This window comes from Neodiprion pinetum, chromosome 3 (assembly GCF_021155775.2).
Source record: "Neodiprion pinetum isolate iyNeoPine1 chromosome 3, iyNeoPine1.2, whole genome shotgun sequence".
NCBI lineage: Eukaryota > Metazoa > Arthropoda > Insecta > Hymenoptera > Diprionidae > Neodiprion > Neodiprion pinetum.
In genome coordinates this window covers 27,418,828-27,438,645 of record NC_060234.1, presented here as the reverse complement: position 1 = coordinate 27,438,645, position 19,818 = coordinate 27,418,828, and the positions used below count along the sequence as shown (strand labels likewise).

At 43.4% G+C, this 19,818-nt stretch overlaps 1 protein-coding gene across 8 annotated transcripts in view; it reads right to left on the bottom strand.

Moving 5' to 3' along the window:
• The window catches only part of bru3 (bruno 3), a 537,074-nt gene that overhangs the window by 192,872 nt on the left and 324,384 nt on the right, over nt 1-19,818 (bottom strand). The window contains exon 1 of one of the 8 annotated variants that reach the window (XM_069134113.1): nt 4,460-4,498. The exons of the other annotated variants lie outside the window; for them this stretch is intronic. Coding sequence (XP_068990214.1) covers nt 4,460-4,477 — 18 coding nt within the window. The 5' untranslated portion in view covers nt 4,478-4,498. Of the gene's footprint in view, nt 1-4,459; nt 4,499-19,818 lie in introns of those variants that run through there. 8 annotated transcript variants of the gene reach the window in all.

Below are 19,818 nucleotides of genomic sequence, written 5' to 3'. Positions count from 1 at the left end.
AAGCGTTTGGAGGTGGCGAATATATCGCGGGCTGATCGCTGTACGATACCGTTGCGAATTCGGTTATCAGTTTGGAGGCTCGTAGAAGGAGAGCATTGAGGAAGAGGAACAGGGATGGCATCTTATCGAGAGAACCGTAGGAAGGGTAGGAGGCATGTGGCGCAAGGCCGCTCCCAAGGGAGTATCTCAATTGCCTCGTCCTGCAATTATACGTTTGAGCGGACTCGCTATCTCCGTTAATGTGCGCTGGACTCTGAATTCAACCCGAACGTCGACCGAGTACCTGGTATGCCACTAATATCGCTGGCAGGAAATATTGTTAGTTACATCGGAAACCTTCGCCGAGATACCCGAGAATTTAGATCGCGTATACCTGTATACGTATTACGTAACATATATCTTGTCTCGCAAAAACTTCTCTCGCTTCGAATGAGTTAATTTTCCAATTAGCTACATAAAAGGCAATCGACAGCCTTCAGCGACGGATTGAGGCAACAAACGAGAATGAGAATGAGAATGAGAAACGAAGGAAAAAATATGAAAAAACCGTGTACTTTAGACAGCCTCGGATTGACTCTGCGAGAATCAGTTATAAGAATCGAGCGGATGAGCAGCGGCGCGAGTCGGAAACGGGAGGACGCGACGCTTTGATCTCGAATCGTTTTATTCGTTCGCCAATACAAAGCGGTCGTTTACTCTGAAAACCCGGGCGCTTTTTCAGTTGTTAATTGGCGGAGCTGGAGGGGATTATGCTAATTCGCCAGCAGTAATGAAGGTTATTAAATTCCTAATTGAAACACGAACGAGAAAAATAATGGGTAGGTTTAAGCATAATAGTAATGGGTCGGAGACGGGGCAGCGTGGTTTGCTAAACCCCGATCGAAGCTTTTCCTTCATCTTTCTGCTAGAGTCAGACATAACGCGGATCGGTAATAATTTCATTCGAGACCGTGGGTCGATGGACTCCGCCTGGTGACATTACCAACTATTTGTGCAAACTTTTTATTTTACGGTTTTGATATTAACGGTTGGCAGTAGTTCTGCTTCGCGTGAAACGTAAGAAAATCGGTTACACCACTCAAAAAATTAAAATGATGTCTTTCAATTTCACGTTTGATGCTTTTGCCTAGAAGAACGAAAATAGATGTCCGTACCAATTGATCAAAATTTGTTACTGTAATCAGAACCTCAGGAAAGAAACTTTGTCTACTTTTAACTGCCAATTTAAGGAAGCTAATTTTGAATAAATTTTTCAAAAATGCATTGTTGGAAAAATTCAATCTAGACTTTTATAGACTGTAAGATGGTGTAAATTTAATATTTTATCTCATGTTAAATTTCTGAACTGACTGTAAAGGTTAATTTATAATGGTTCACACCGATCAATTACGGTTAATTTATCAACTGTTTTTTGCTGCGTGAACCTGTCTTACAGTTGAAAAGTTTGATATTACCTGATCGAACCGATCACCGACGGTTGGTATAATTTAGATCCAATTAATCCTCGTTGAACTCTAAAATATAATTCTTCTGCTCACGTGAACAAAGTTTTCGGAGCATAATAACGATTTGATCAAGGTGAAAGAAATCAGATAAATCCATTCATTGGTCAGACGCAAAAATCGTGTTGACCTGCAGCGCTATTGTACACACGTATGAAAAGAAAAAAAGTAAAATTTCGATATTCTGGTTCAAAGTTGACATAGCAAATATGCATAACATATACGTATAATATATGCCGTCAATACGTAATACTGTTATTCCCCCAGCTTTACATTCTTTAAATTATTTACCGGGTCACGGCACTTTGCTCCTTGTCACTTGAACGCTCTTTCAATCTTCCCAGCTTTCGATGTCGCGTCATTCGTCCCTCGGCGTCGCGGCGTCGTCGCGTCGCAGTTTCGTATCACGTGTACGCGGGTAGCGCGTACGAAAGCCCAAAGTAAGGCGAGGCGAAGGGGGTGGCGTAGGGCGTACTTGGGTTGTCGCTTCGTTCTAAAGCTTTCACGGGGCTGCCTGCTCGGCCCCCGCGTAAATGCAAACATTTCTGCGGCTCAAGTGTACCACGACGGAGGGACGACGAGAGGTAGGCGAGCGAGTGAATTGATGGTCGGGCAGATGGATCCATTGTGTCCGTTCATAGTTGGAACATTGGGAGTAACGCGTGCGATCGAGGGACCGGGTTCGCGGTCGGGAGGGAATCCGAGGATTCAAGGAAGGTCACCAGAGAATCTACCATTCTTCCCCAGCCGAGCCCAGCTACCAGGTTCGGCCGCGGCCGGCTGACCAATCGTGGATTCACTCAAAGGATTGGGTCAGCGAGTGTTTGCACGCCGAGGAAAACGGGCCGATCGAAACTTCTTTGGGAATGAAACTGATACCGCGAGAATCATTCTCAGGAACGAGAAGAGGCTTCGAGCATCTGCGGGGACTGTGTCGAGTGGGTGTTGGAGAGAAATTGAGAGCCGTGCTTGTCGACCCGCGATCATTTCGAAGTGCGAAGGTTCCATTCTGTTATCGGAGTTCCAAATTAAACCGTTCATGAATTCGCATTAAGGCAGACTTGCGCGTCGCGACGCCTCTGGCCTTTGTTTTAAACTCACATACGTGTTGGATATTTAAAACGCAAACTGCGTCGATCTCGCGATGGTGCTGCAAGCTATACTTCATTTTTCCCGGAGAAAGCTCCTTGTGCACACGTGCCAATGCAATACATTTCTGAAAAAATTCCTTCAACAGCACAGACACGTATTATTCAGACGTGACTGCATGCCTGCTAATACAACCGTGCATGCCACGTATTTCTACCATACGATGCTTTATTTGAAACGTGATAAAAAGACTGGCACGACCCTATAATTCAGGATGAGGACATTGTTAGAATCCAATCTTTCATTAGCTTCTATTTCAAAGTGAAAAGACGCAACTCGAAGTAGTGGTTGTGTGATTTTTCATAACTTATCAAGAGGTAGCCGTCGTATCGAAGGAAACACGATTTCAACCGTCGTAAAATATGGTTAAAAATGTACCATTATAAGGAAAATCATTGAATGTTTAGAGTAAATGTTAATATTGTTCCAAGATCTGATTTAAAGTATCGCTAAAGGCGTTTCGGCGAGGAACGTAAATGGGCGATTACACGATCCCACAGTATTACGCTCCCTAGGTAATTACTGCACATTCGCGCTATCGTGTTAACGAATAGATGATAACTCTAGTGCTAATTAAGCGAGTGTCTAAGTGGTATATAAATTACAATGTGCTGAAGTGGTGCAGTAGCCGTGTGTGGATATCGTATTCCCTTACGTGTTCGGATAACACACAATATTTGAATTTAGATTTCGCAGCTTTGAACAATGATGCAGATATACGTAGAAACATTAACCGCGCAGCTATAACTGCGGTTTATTTTTCGCGAATTTGCATTTTCACCGACGCGTGAAATGCCTGACAGGAACACAGATACCAGTTATCTATGATCTCTCTCACTGAATTTTCAACCAAATATATCAGCAGCAAGATTTTTCACCACTCGTCAATGAAATATTTTCCACGTCCGTTTCCCGGTCACATATCAATAGAGGTGTAACTTCGACGTGCGGAGAGGTGAATATTGTCGGAGGTGATTGAGAATGACCTGGTACTATTTTATTAGCCAGGAATTAGTAAATTAAAATTCGGTGCTATTTTTTTTACCACACATACACACACACACGCATATATATATATATTGTACGATGTATTTCAAGTTCTGCTACCGATGTATGATAAAATAATGGTCGCGATCGATATTGATCGAGAAATTGGTCTTGCGACAGTAATTTTCTGCACCTCTTTAAAATTAATAATCACGCGTGACCCTCTAGGCGTAGATGCTTTAACTGGAATAAGCAGAGCAGAATGATCTACAATTACGCGACGATTTACGTGATAAAATTTTTTTTTTTTTTTAAGTATAAGGGAAATAATAGACCTCTCATATCTAAAGGATTTGATATGACAGATCGAACGATCAGGGTGAAACTCGGATACGCGGAGTGTTTTGCGAAATCTTGATAAAATAGTTCATGGTACGGTAAGAATAACGTTCGCAAGTTGAATCCGTATTGCCGCAGGAGGCGCGCAGCCAGGGGCGTATTATTTGACATTAGATTTCCTCGCTGCAGGCGAGGTATATTTCTTGAATTATTTTGGTCGGCGTCATTTTACAGCGCAAGTTTTTTGATTACAACAACGACCGTCGCTACAGGGGTGGCAACTGAAGTAATTTCGACGACAAAAAATCTAGAAAATCTCCGTCACAGTTGCGACTAAGTGTTACGTGTATATATATTCTTCTGGTTAAAAGCTGAAGGGGGACAATTATTTCATGGGGGAGAGAGTGGAAAATTAGTTCAAGAAAATGGGGTCCCGAGTACGATGCCCGGCGCACTCACGTGCTGGAAAAATAGGCACTCACCTCTTGCTTTATCAGCATAGTGTAGAAAACTATAGTACCTCGAGGGGAATGTAATCAGTGCTGGAACTTACCTGGAACATAGAATATAAAAACAACGTTATTACGGTTCAAAATATAAACGCAGATTGTTTCAGAATACATTTTACATGAGATGCAAGTTTTAAGAGGGACGTGTGCAGCTCACGCGTTAAAAGTAATGCTGTATTTTTCGAGGTCCCATGTCTCCCATGGGAATTTTTTAATTCAACTCTCTCTCTCTCTCTATCTCGCCGCAGCACTTTTTGTACTAATTCTAAGAAGGATAATCAGGTGGAAGGTAGTACTATTTGCGAAATATTGTATTCCCCAGAGGTGTGCTTCATACTTAAATCCCTATAAATCAAACATAAAATTGCACGGAAAAAAACTGATCTGGTTTTGTATATCGAAATTATCAGACCAACTGTATTTAAATACGTGGAAATTATGGAAACGTGGATTTATCGAGAATGCAGCAGAAAGAGAATTCATTTGACGACATAAAAAAATTCTTTGAATAAATGATACACTCTCAGTATACTAACTCGTTTCTTCGATCGCCGTAACTTGTCAGGGAATCATGATTCGTATCACTCAGAACTCGTTAAGCATTTACGAATTTACCCCCTCAACTGCGTTAGCATAATTTCCGTGAACATTGATCTACATTCCAATGAGCACTATCATATTCTTGGATCGACGATAAAATTTTGCGTCGAGTGTGATTTTCACCACGATTCACGGTGAAATGTTAAAAGGAGCGCAAGTGTTAAAAAAATAAAACATTCAGATAGTACCAAATCAAGACAGGAGGTAATGCATGTTATGGACAATTTCTCATATTTAACTGCCAGACAGTAAACAAAGCAAGTATCCCGCAACGTGAAAAAGTTTTGAAAATTGTTTTTCATACATATACATCGAAAATGCCGCGATCAGGTTGAGAAATTCGATACACGCCTACGACCCTGTGTCTCTTTTCCGCATCGCCTAGCTTCTTCGCAGTCCCGATCGTTATATTGGATTCTACGTCTGCCTCGTGTCGGAAGTTTGCGTAATTGGAATTTCAGGAGGATATTCATACCACAATAACAAGGTTGATGACACGGATCCGGGGCTAGCGACGCTCGTAAAATCTTGCTGGTGACAAGGTGATACGGTGCTGCTGGGTCCGACGGGGTTGGCAACGATATCAGTTCTCCGGAAGACGAAACAGGAATCAGCATACGCAAGGTATGAGAAAAAGGAAGCTGCACGGAGGGAAAGCAGAAAAGCGATTTACCGGTGTAAGGATCTTATTTCAAAAGCTTGTATCAAAAAAAGAGGGACGCGGCAACGTGAAAATAGGTCCGGGTTAAATTGTTCGTGCGAATCAGTGGAAACGGGTAGAAATAGAATAAAGGTAGTGAAGATGGAAGAGGAGGAAAAGTGGCGGAACTACAGATTGAGTAATTTATTACTGTAAAAGGGAAAGAATGAAGGATGAATGGAAATTGATGAGAGTCTATTCTTTGACCAGCTGTGTCGCGAGCGAATAACACTTTCGAGAAAAAACTTGCCCAATAGGATCGTTTTGGCCAAAGCTTGTGCTTCAAGAGCCGAACCTTCAAACCTGCCAACTTTTACCTCACGAAGGTAACAATAATCACAGTTAGAATAATTAAAATGAACGTGATCGATGCACCAGTTTATAATCAATAGAGAAGCAGCATCGTCGCTACAAACTTACGTACGAGCAACACGCCCGAATTGTCCAATTTAATTTCGCAGCACTATACCCAGGCGAATTCGAAACTCAACCACGAAATGAATGAGCGAACAAAGTGTAATTATAGACGATGAAAAGCCGGGCACAAAGCCAGAGTGAGACAGAAAGAGTGGAATGGAAGTAGTACTAGAGTCAGATAACAGCGTTATTACTAATGCGCGGGTACGGGGGGTCGAGGGATGGATGGGGGGGGGAGTGCTCCATTAGTTCCACGGGTCTTTAATTACGGTATACAAAGTGCAGCTTTATTGACCTTTTGAAAATCAGCGAGCACTGGACGCAGTGGATACGACCGCACGCGACGCCGGTTCACTTCACTCCACGTCCAAAACCGGTTACACATCCCTTGGCTTGTCCCCGACGATGAAGAGTATTAATCAAAGTCGTGACCCTAGGCATGCAGATCAGAAGTTTGGAAGAACCATATTAGAGCCATGGAAAATCACCCGGCGAAATGTTTCAGACCATGCTCAGACTCCCCGGATTTAATTTAGAATCAATGTAGAAAAATGACGTGCACCGAAAAATGGCTCGATGTGAAATGGGGAAAACTAGAGTGTAAGTTCGAAACATCGGTGACCATGATTTCGTAATTACCTACGTGGTGACTCAGCGTATAAAGACATATATTTCCATTTCATGCCATCTTTGATATCACGAGCACTACATTTAGCACTAGGAAATTTCGAGATGAAGGAATGAAAATCATTAAAGGCACCTTTCTCAGCTTACACCAGCCTGGCCGGTTCGCTGCCGGCTGGTTTCAGTGATAAAAGTCGCCCGTAGGTGAAAACGTTCTCGAAGGGTCGTCGCGGCGTCAAGACACACGGAGGGTGTTCATTTGGCGCGTTTGTTCCTGGCATCTCGGTGCTCCGTACGTCAATGTTGTGACTTAATTACAGACCATTCAGAGGGTATATGTATGTACGTTGCGGGACCATGTACACCGGCCAATGGCAGTGACCATGCTCCGAGGACCACCTTGCGCAGACCCCGCCGGCACGCCGTGAATAATTCAAGACTGTCACCCCCATCTCGTGCGATCCCTGTCTATACAGAGTATCTGATAAGGACGAGACGCCGACACAATGTACAGCAATTTGAAGAGACATTCAAGGTGCCCCTAATGGTAAGTATCTCATTAGGAGAGAGTTATGACAAATTGATATGGCATTGAGGCTGTGTGGGACGTATCTCTGGAGGGGCAGGAGTGCCGGCGGCTCCACCTCGTTGCACGTTTCGCTGTTCACTTATACCGCGATATCGTTCTTGTTTATCACGTGTTCTCGGGGAGTCACTTATCAGAGATGCCAAGCGCACACACGCGCACACGTCTATATACGCGTATACATGCATACGTGTGTGTACAATGTACACGCATCCAGCTTGTACTTGCCGAGCGAATTAATTATCGTTCAACGTTGAGAGTTCCCGGAGGTGAAATTGCAGGTGGCTTGCTTACTTACACTCATGAAATAATATTTATTCATCTTGATTCGAGTGAGTAAATACCCCGGGATGCTTTGAGTGGTGCCTTACGAAAACTGGAAGAAGCGAGAATATTAATGACTTGTGGCAGCGGGTGCCGCCACCCGCGTCCCTTCAACTCTCTGGAAACATAGAACCACAGGTATCGTGGTTCGCATACGTTGAAAATCTACGAAATCACAAGCTATTAAAGTTACCATCACGATCCGATTTTCACGAGAGTATCTTCTAGACGTTCACCAGCAGGCATCAGGTCGGATCCGGATAGTAATACCATCTCGGTGCGCTCGGGATACGATACATTGCATATATTTAGCATGGCTCGTTGAGCTTCGAGGATGTGTGCATAGCGTAAGGTTGAGAATAAATTCCGCCTTCGCCGTGTAATCGAAGCGTAATACGTACCTCGTGTTATATACGTTACCCGGTGCTATGCCGTAACACAGTTTTGAATACATTACTTGTAATTACACTAGGCCACGCTGGGACCGAACCATATTCAGGTTTCACCTACCTTAATTTTAATCTTTCGAATGGAGAAATGGCAGCAATCCTGCAGTTGTTACGAATTTGCGTAAATTACGAATGTTAGACGGAACAATAAGAATTGCGTTGAAAATTATGCGCGGATCTAACCAACCGGCAATAAAGGCGTGACCAGCCACACGGCGCGATAGCTAGGCACGATTTTAATTGATTCACTTCGCCTCATTCCCGATATTAGATATTCGAAGAACCATTGTGACAAATTACTCTGCGCAGTACAAATAAATTAAACCACATTGTCTGCTAATTTGTAATTCTATTCAAATTAACGAACCTCAGAATTTCGATGGCCACTGATAAATTCAGTCAACATGGTTAAAAATATCATCGAGCTACCGCTAAATTGCATTAATAAATATAACGCCTTGAAGTTGATATGTCATCTTATAAGCCATTGATCAATCAATCATGTGATTATGTGATATTTTGATTAAACCCGATTACTTCAGCGGGATAATTATCATCGCACTTCACCAATTGTTGCGATTTATTGTTATGTGTATATCAATTCGGGTTCAGACCAGTACCGAGTCTCAGACTCTCAAGTTCCAGGATCAATTCACCTTATCTCTGATTTACCTTTTGCACTGCTTCCTCCAATTGAAAAATATGTGCTTGACGCACAATTTTCGCAGAGGGTGGCGTTGGAATCGGGAAGTTTGGTGAGCTGGTACACTTCCCCGACTAATTATGTTATGCTGTATAGCAAAGCTTACTGATTGCAAGATCGTCTGGCTCTTCAGAGTTTGCCAGTTTTCAAAGATATCTTAGGTTCCATTGAGGATAAGAACAAAGTGGCAGTGTGGAGAGATATTTCTCAGTCGGAACAATCAGCTATCGAGAATGGAAAGTACAATTACTGTCTGGCTCTTACGCGTGCGGAAACTCCGACTCAACTATGTCGACACACCACTCCCTACGTCGACTGGTATAAAGCTAAATACCTACAATTAAGAGGATTGCAGCGCAGTTGAGGAATGTTATACGGAGACAGTAATTATTATTCTCTGGTTTAAATTCAAACTGAAATAATTCTGGTCTACTTATGAGCCAAACAAAGTATTTCTAATTACTCTCATAGCTCTGGCCTATACGATAATATACTTGGCGCAGTTTCCTTTTGTGGAGCAGCTCATCACTCAACTAATTCTTTTCATTCCGAAATCTGTTTGTAGAAGTACGCGCCCTTCACCCGTGTTCTTTTAAGCTGGGACAATAGCGTTTGGGTTTCAGCTTTTATGTAGGAAAAGGTGGGGAAAAAGAGCGAAGTAAAAATAAAGGAAAAGAGGGGGAAACTCATACGACGACTTGGATTTTTCTTTGTCGCTCTTCCGTTTGAACAAAGTATCAACGGTCTCCAAAAACAATGAAAACAATAATAATGGCCCGCATAAAAGAATCACCTACGTATTCCAAGTAAACAGTAGGAAGTTGAAATAGTGGACGAAATTTCCAGGTTTCCAATTTTGATGTCACATGGAGCTACGTCCCTCGATTCTTAATTAATCAATTTGTAATTCCGCCGCATTAAATAATTCATTACTCCATTACGAAGGGATGCGTTTCGTTACATTAACGACCCATTAACCAATCCTTGGAACAGACGAGGACAATTTGGACCAATAATATGAATGAAAATATATATATATATATCCGTTAGGATCGGCATAATTTGCCTACTCGTATAATTTATGCGTTGTACTAATTTGCGCAGGCTGCATATATTTGGAATTAACGTACGATCATACCCAAACCATGGGAAAAAATTACATCCGCGATTTATTATTACAATTTATTGCTTGTATTAATTTGATATCGTACCTGTATTGTAGAATCGCTACATATTATCATAGAGAGAGAATACATTGAGTTATCAGTTTAAAAATTGAAAGATAATTTGTGAAATCTTACTCCATTGGCAGACAACTAGTATGATCTGTTATGGTGATAAGTTTTTGTCGAATTCTGATTCTATACGAATTATTGAAAATGTTACACGAGACTTTGGGGAAGAGTACAAATATACCTGAACTCAATCTGAGGAGGATAAGATTTGGAATTTGCTTCCGAGAGGGAGTAAGATTTCAAACGATGGTTTGAAGCAAGATTGTCGAGAACATTTGTACACTTTAGGTGGAAGCGAAGATACAAAAATACAATGCTGTTTGAACTCGTACACGGTAGATATATAACCCTATTATACATTATGTGTATATCCCAGTACGCTGCAGTGTAGCAACGATAATGCAACCACAGCAAGAAGCGCGTCTCCTTTGAAGCGGGGAAGGCTTTGGAGCCCTACATCGGTGCACAGTTGGCGTTTTCTGCTTGCACGGTTTCGCAGAGGCAACTCCTTAGATATTCCCACACACGTCTGCCTCGGCAGTCGCAACATCCAAGAGTCCAGAATCCCGTGGAACTTCAAAGACGAAGCAAAACACCGGCATCGTCGTGTAAAGATGCTATTTTATTGCTCAAAATTGCAAAGGCTTCAGGCAACAACCCATACAATAATACGCACGACAACTGTGCAAACGTTTGCAAAGGCAGAGCTAGCTCTGAGGTATCCCAGGCGAACCGTATAAAAAGAGGCTTCGACAGAGGTGGAAAAGGCTCGCGAAAATCGTCGGCATCCTTCTCCCGACGTCTGGCTGCATTTGAAAGACGTCAAGGCGGTATTCGAGTAACTTTGCCAAATTGGAGAAAGTGCAAATTCAATCATGTCGAAAGTGTGTTTTGAAACCTGTTATTTTTTTCAGACCAACAATAGAATTGATCATAGAAGATCCGTGGATTGAAGATTTCTAAAAATCATATCACAACTTTCCAATAAGCTGTAGCGATTGATAGGTGTTATACGAAGAAATGAAAAAATGAGTATTCTGGAGAATGGCCTAGTCTGTCTGAAGATATCAAGTTGATACCTTGAATTGGTAATTAAGATCAAGGCCCTTGACGTAATTGGTCGACCTTGATGGCAATTGTCATCGATTTCGAAATAAAAATATTACGATTTATAGTCATCACAGTCACGGCTCGTCAACGTACTTTAAACCACACATACTCGTCACTTTAAATTAATCTACGAGATCATATATTTTCCTGCCTTCTTTATTTCGCAGACCTTCGTGGTTGCATGGATACTGAAAAAAACTAATTCTTCCCATCGAAAATCGTCTGTACAATCGGTCGATCAACAAGGACTAGAGAAAAGGTAAATCACGTTAAAGGATTCTTCGCCCCGATTTCCCGTAGCGGATGATCAAGCAGGAGCAATTTGAGGTTCGATCCCTGTGGCATGACATTAACGTTGTTTTCATACGGTCTGCTGGGCAGACGAATGACACGTAGGGTGTAGGAGGAGGGCCGGGAGAGCAGGGGCGGGTAACACCCGGTTAATGACAGCCCGGGGGCAGTCGGCGACTCACGTATCCTATCGCCCTCGCGTGTGCAGCAAAGCCTTTGCTTCCCAGAGGAACCTGGGACCTGTTCCAGGTTTGATTAACTGAGCCTATCCCATTCGGTCAGCACAGGGCGAGATCTGGGGCTGGAACGATGGCGAAAAGAAACAAAGCGAGACTCGCTCTAAAAAGCACGTCATATATTCCGGACATTTTTTTTCGATCCCGAATTCAGGCTGCGCTCAGAGCCTAAGGCTCAAGGCGAAATGTAAAACTCCGCATCGTCCATGCTCGCCGAGTTCTCCGGGCGAGCCAGGCTCGAGGTAGGATTTAAAAAGCAATTTAGGCCGCATAAACTTTCCCCACGGCTCCCCGTCTCGCCAGACTTTTTCGGGGGATGTTCGATTGAATACGGACCACCCCGTGCTGCTCGGCTACTGGATTAAAAACTAAAAGTTGCCTGGTGCATTAGCGGGGTAAATATTTGAAAGAGTGTATTCCTCATCCGCGTTTTACGCAGCGAGAATTTTCGTCTTTATCCAGTCCCCCTTAATTTTGCTTCCCTCCCCCCTCCCCCCTCCTCGACCCATTTTTTTTTCTTTTTTTTCTTTTTTTTTTTTTTTTTTTTTGTCGCGAGAGCCGCCCTTGGTTCAGACGAGCTCTTAAGCCGTTGCAGCATACTTTTTTTTAAAGAATATAACTGTCAATTTTCTACCCTGAAATACAATTTGAGCGCAAACTTACTTTCGCTCGGGAGAAAAGCCAGTTCTGAAACATATGGGGAGGTGTTCGATGGCACGGTACCAAAACCTGCGCGAAGAAGACGGAAATTAAAGACGGAGCAAGCAAGATGAAAGTGAAACGATTTAGGTGCGGAAAACAACCTGTCTTATAGTCGGTAAAAAAGCCATTACGATCGATTTAAGACGAAACCACGTTGGGAAAAAAATTTCATCTGACGTAAATTATTTTAAAATTGATCGGTGAGACACAGCGTAGTTACAACTTCGTTGTGTCTTCACGCTCGCGTGCACAGACAAAAACACACGCGCACGCTTTCCAACAACCAACGGGGAAATAGAATTAGCGGCAGAGACAATGCAAATATAGGGACGATGAGACTCAACGGCTTTATAATGCGTGTGGAAGGCTGGGATGAAAAGGGTGGCGGCGAGAGGAAGAGAGAAAAAGATAGACTGAGAGGGAGGAAAATGGAGGAGAAAGACGGTGACATTAGCATAGAGAGATAACGCGTTGGCGACTGCGTGGTTGATGCCTTTTCTCGAAATAACAATGATAATGATCGTTACGGTGAAAAGAGCGAGGTTCTCAAGCTTTGCGCTTGAACCTATGCAGTGCAATCTCTTTATAGCCGTGAACGCTGGAGGTTAAAACGCAAGGCGGTACGGCAACGTCAGAGCAGGTATAAAGTTTTAATTTTTTCTTTTTGACTTTACTCTCTTTGCCCATTCTCTTTGTAAATTAACAAAGTCAGATGTTTTCGTAGACTCGCGCGGACCGCTCTTGAAACTTTAATCACGCAAAATGCCACGTACAGCAAACGGTGAGCTTTGAATACAGGGTCGTTCAAAAACTGTAAACCATTGGCATAAAGGACCGAAGAGATTCTCAAAGAAAATAATGGTCGACATGTCGTGCTCGCGATACGGTTGTCCACATCCTTTTTGGGTAAATATGGAGGGTGGAACATGACTTTCGGAGAAAAGCATTCACTGCGAGTATCAGCGGTATGTGTTTCTTGGAAAGGTAAGGTATATAAAAGGAGAATTGGAGGATTTTGAAATGATAAAACTGAGCCGGATACGTCCGACTTGTCCGTACATCCCTGCCGAGCTTTGGACGGCTGGTTGCTTTCGAGAAGTTGTCTTACAGTTCGGTTGAGTTGGACCGAGCCTCGTTTTCCCCCCTTCCCTGCAACGAGAAGCCGCGCGCGGTAAAGTAAACGAAAAAGGCAAGGAAAAAATACGTCTCCGGGGGAGATTGGCTCGTTACGAATTCTTCCTCGCGCGCGTGCGGTCGCTTGCCCTGATATCGGACACTTTGCACGCAAAAGTCCGATATCAATTCCGGACCCGGGTACAGACCGATATTATTTTATGGTTCGTAAAATAGTATATTCTCTCTGGGCGGGGCGAGGGGGAAGATGCGAAAAACCGGTCATCCATTCTCCCCGTTGCCCCAGGACCTGACCGGAAAATCTCAACGGGCGCCTCAAGTTCATACGCCTCGTCTATGCGCCCCGTTCAAAAAGCGAAACATACGTCGCTGCGAACCAGGCGAAGGATGAGAGAAAAAAATTTCACCCGCCCCAAAAAGCTAGGGGTTGATCGCCTCGTGTCTGGGCATAAAAATCCATCACCTGTTTCAACAATATGAAAACATGGTACGTTACGTCTTGTGAGTTGGACGAACACGTGGAATTTGAAAGGTATGTGAAAAATGCAAGAGTAATCCAAGAGTAATGAGAGGACGTATTTGAGTGTAGAATGGGTGTGTTTGAGTCGCGGTTTTTTAACACAGTCAGTCCCATTGCCAGGGGCCATTTCTTAGTGGTATGGGGTTGAATTCACCGAGTCTACTCTCGATCCGGTCGAGACTGCCGCTGTATCTCTCGCAGGAAGCCACCGCTTCTTTACGAGTATTGCGGTAACGGGTCTCCACCTCGATCCTCTCCAGCGCTGCCGAGAAAGGGGGCGATACTTTTTTTTTTAATCCAAGAATTGTATTTATGCGTGTACAATAGCACTTTCCTGTCCCATTATTTTACCCCCGCGCTGCGGTCCCGCTTCACGCCATCCACCTTCCCTTTCTCCCTCTCTTTTCGCGTGCTTCTTTGTGTATGTATTGTGTGTGTGTGTGTGTGTGTGTGTTTTACTCTGGCGTAAGCTTTATACAGTTTGTCCGAAAACGTCGATTCCAGGGACGCTCTGAAAAATGAAAACTTCCGCACCAGCTGCGTTTCATAATTAATTTGAAAATTAAGGTTCCAGCAGCTGCAGGGGTGTGTAAGCTCGAGAATCCCGCCGACGGCACCCCCGCTCCATTGTCTGAGATTTCTTTTCCCGCTGCTGCGTTTCTCGCGCCTCGACTATACCGCAGTCCTCCTCCATCGCGGCTCGGGATTATCAACTTACAATAGAAAAATACCCGAGGTACAACTTCGCTGATTTTCTTCATTCTGTGAAATGTTGTAGTGCATGAGAAAACATTGGTCACGTATTCTTCTCACGTGCCAATTTGGCCGTTCAAAGGATCAAAACCATCGCTAAGGTTTAACACCGCAAATGGATTTTTTAGAGTTTCTTGACAATGACATACAAATGTTTTTGTTACAACCAATTGGGCATTAATTAGTATCAAAGACGATAATCACAGTGTTTTTAAACTAAGGGTTTGATCTCCTTTCTTTGAGGGGGCGTAACGTTTGAGGGTAGTTTTTACATCCTTGACCATCCATTTAGCAATTTGTATCAGAACGTATCACAAAATAATCAAAACTGACAAAGTAAACGTAGAGTACTTTTTTTTAGAAGGTGCAAGCTTTTCTGTTTTTATGAAAGTTCTTCATACCGCGAAGAAATGATTGGAAGATTTATTGATTGCCAGAATATCAGGTCTAAACGGGTTCTGCATCCTCGGCTCGTCGATTCGTGTTTCGTGGCTTTTGGCCTTGCCGAATTATTACCCAATCCGATCAGACTATTTCAGTTCAATCCGGCTAATTGGGATCTGAGAGCTCAGCGCTATATTTGACCGGCACCCTCGACCCTCTGGTCTCTAGTGGCTGACTGACAATGAGATATAACTCTTTGGGGCTCGTGGGTAATAACTTTCGCTACGATTTCGTGGCTCGAGCCAATCAATGAAATCACGTTACCATGTTTCACCTTCCGATTCGCTGCCCTTCATTCTTTCCATGCATTTTCGATCGAGCTCCCAGCTGCTCCAATCTCGCATGCATTGCTTTTCCGTGCACGCTGCGGATTCACCTGCAGCAATTTCTTTGCTATGAAAAATTGTGCACAGTATCCGAAACGTTGACTTGCAAAAATTTTACGGCATATAGGTACGTCTAAGGTTTTATTTTTCGTAATCTGAAATCTTTGGTCAAATTTTGCACATCCAGATTCTCACAATATTCAGTATTGAATATTTTCTTGTATAAATGTACCGAACAGTAAATGTAAAGAGGAGTTTAAAATTGATATAGATGAACAAAAGATCAAATTTGTTCATTCGTACCTGAAGATTAATATTTTTCTTCCAAAATAGTAAAACGTCGAAGCAGCTATAGAGAAATGTTTTTATCATTGGAAAAATGAAGCATCTAAATATCGCCAGTATTTGGATCAGAATTAAATTGGCATCGTGAGCAGTTTTCGCTTATTCGCGTCAGATTTACGAATAAAACACCCGAGATCTATGAAAGAATATTTAAATTGGCTGCCAATAATCGATTTCTAGATAACACAGAGTCGACGTCATTAGAGGTACACCTATGCCGTTGAGTCGGCGCGCGGTGCCGAAGTGATGCATATAAAGATAATGTAGAACGAGATTGGCAAGCTTATCTTATTCGTTCCGGAAAATTTCGTCACCATGGAAGAACTGGCGATGGCACCAGGACCTCTCATTCCCAGCAGTCCAATTTCAAGGGAGCTTTAAACCACCCCGTTTATAACGCCCATGGCGCGGCGGGCGTCCGAGGGTGGCCAACTCCTCCGGCAGAAATGTGCAAGTCAAACAGCTTCGCTCAGCAGTTTATCCAACGTACACTCGCCGACGCGATGCATGCACCGCACCCACAAGCGCCCACGTTTATGAGCTCCGCGACGTCGGACACCCTCGCCCCCCGCCCCTCGTACCTAGCGCTCAACATATTTGTAGCTTTTCTGAACGTAAGCCGGAGCTTCTCCGTGTAAAAACACCTCCACCCTCGCCTATGTAGGTATGTACAAGGTGTGTGTACGCGGTTCCGTGCCGCATACGTTGCACATGCAAAATACATTTTTGAACTCACACACCCCTCCGCTCTTCTCGCCTTCGTCTGCTCTTTTCGCGAGGTGGGTACATCCACCGGGGGTTGCTGGTACAGGGAGATCAGGCCCTAGGCTTCTCGTCGAGAGAGAACCGAGCATCGCCGGGTACCTCGCTCAGGGAAAAATCCATTATTAAGCATCGCGCGAGGGAGTTTACGATGCGGTGTAAAATACACGAGATTCACAATCATAAAAGAAATGTTACCGTTTTTTTTTTTCTTTTTTTTTTTTGCACACTATCGCTCTTCCTCCCCCACCTTATGTATCACCGTTCGTAAAACGCCCAATGCAATACGAAACTTGTATCCTTAAATACATTAAGGATGAGTTCTGCTTCGTTTCGTTGCGACACTTGACGCTGCCCCCAACACGTCGGGAACTCCTAATCGTTTTAATTTACCAATTGCAACTATTCAACCTCATTGAGGTGTTGACCTGACAATTTCAGCTGAATATATTTCAAATTGCAGCGTCTCTGATTACAAGTATCTTGCGTGTGTCTAGTTTAAAAGATTCGCTCATTCGATTTGTTTCGTCCATGAACAAGTGTTCAAAATCGGGGTCAAAACTGTATACTGGAAGAATGTTTCTAATTCAATCATATCTTTACGCTGATACACTTTTTGCAAGATTTAATTCGAAGGAATTATAACTATGGTGAAATCTCTGTCTACTCGTACAAACTCTGAAGACTTATTCTGTATTTTTTAATACAGTCCGCGGATGGAAAGTTGAACAAATTTATTTACATTTGGAAATATATCTATGTATTATACGTATCCGACTTTATTGAATTAAGGTTCAAGTTGGTAGACGACCAATAATTACGATTATCCGAAGACTTATCGTGGCAATAGAAATGACGAATGTTCGTATATTTTATTAATCTTGAAAGTAGTTTGGAACAGAAGAACAGTAAAGTATCTTCAAAATTTTCCGATTCTGTTTATATAGTTATTTGACTCACAAATCGCGTGGGATGTAAATCTCCCGAAGGCGACGTTGTTCGGACACTTTACACGCTTCCACATTTCACATAGAAAACATCGGAATAACCTTTTCTTTCACATTCGAGGATAGCATTGCACTATTGAAGATATGAGAAATACATTATATCACACGCATGTAAAATCGCACGACACGCCAATCTAGTTGACAAAAGAATATTCACCTTTCATCGCGTAATAGTCATTCATAGTTTAGTTGGACCGGAAAGCATTGTGAATCGGTGGCATGTAATTGCTCCGAGAGTAATCGTATGTACCGAAATTCAGGTGTATTGTCATCCTTCTACAATGAGATTTAGAGATATTGAACGGGCCCAAATTACTCACCCATACGAATTATTATATCTAATTGCGACTCGGTCTTCCCTATTCGCAATCATAATGAAACAGAATCGTGTACATCAGTTACCAGGGTTTCGTAGGCTGAACGCATTAATGTACCTACGTAAGCTTGGTAAATTCCGTGACCCTTTGTTTCGGAGTTGGGTTTGAGATCTTTGAAGACACCTTTACCTGGCGCGGATTATTTTCACATGTAGCTATACTTAGGGCGGAGACGAGGCAACGCTTGCGTCTGAAGCCTCGAGCAATTCGCACAAGATGAACGTTGAGTAGAAAATGAGAGGTAGGCAAAGGAGATGAAGGAACGGGGATTGGTGAGGATGGGGTGCAGAAGTACGGAGCGGCGAACGTGCGGATATATAGATATTGTACGTATATAGCATCGATCGTTCAGTTTTTGCGGATTTAATAACTTTGAGTTTAATTAACTGCTGAAAGTCGTGATCGATTCCCTGCGAGCCCAGGGTAGAAACTCACCTCACGACTGCTCGCGAATCAGCTTTCTCTCCCCGCATTTTCCATCGCTTCTCTTTCCCGAGGTTTTATCCATGCCAGGTATAACGTCTAATCCTTGGAGGTTCGATGAGTGGGAGAATCGTAGGAAACTTCTTGCAGAAATCCGTTCGATCGGAAAAATCTGATATTCATTGAAACTTCGTTTTATCCGAGGTTCGACTGATAAGAATAAAACTCAGTAGCGTTCGAAGAAAAGTTATAGGAAAAAACTTCCACCACTTTCTCGGACTCTGATAGAATACGTACCTATAACTGCCACTCAATTTTCACCAACATTTATACTCCGCGTAAGCTTCAACAACAAAATATCAGTTGCAACAAGTCCGGATAGATGGAGTATCAGGTTTGGGATGATCCGGTTTCATATTCGTCTCGAACAGTTTCGATTAAGTGTAAACAAATCTGCAGAGGGTGCTGCAGCCGACAATTTATCATACTTTGCGGAGCTTTACAGTTAGCGAGAAGCGGGGGCGAGACTGTAAAACAGGAGGTCGGGGCTTCTACGCGGAGTTAAGTTTCTCCTGAAGGAGACATTTTAATTACCGGTCGCCCATTCGCTCGCAGTATGTATTCGGCGATACACCTGCTCCCGCCCCCTACGGCGTCAGGACGCCCGGCGTCTCCGACCGCGTCTCCTCGGCGTCTTTCCACCGTCTCCAGCTTCGCCCTCGAGCGACCTCGCACCATTTGTCTCTCGAGTTTATATAAAGGTGGTCTGCGCCACCTCTAGGCATTCCCATTCCCGCCTCCTCCTCTTCGCTCCTCTCCGTCTCTTCGCACAGTCATCGCCTCATTCACCGATCTATTCGTCCGGCCCAGCTTTTCCGCAACCGAAGTTTGACCACGTTTTTCGACGCAAGAAAAGTAAACGCGAGGCGCCACTTCAGACGACATTCGAAACGAATGAGAGTTCGAGTATTAGTGGAAACGAGAAACGTTCGAGCGTCTCAATACTCGGCAACGGATGCGCTACTAAAGGGTGAGGATCGGGCGATGCGTCTTTTCGTGATGTTAATATTGGCATGGTGCTGCACCCCGCGAAGGGATATCAGCTCGGCACAGCGTTCTTTTCGAGACCCGCAGCCGGTTGTCCGTGTAATCAAGACTAACAGTCTCGGCTGATCCTCCACCCCTTCCTATATCTCAATTTATATCTCAATAACGTCACTTAGCTCTGACGTCCCAGTGTCTTTTTCGGGCCGCGAGTTTATCT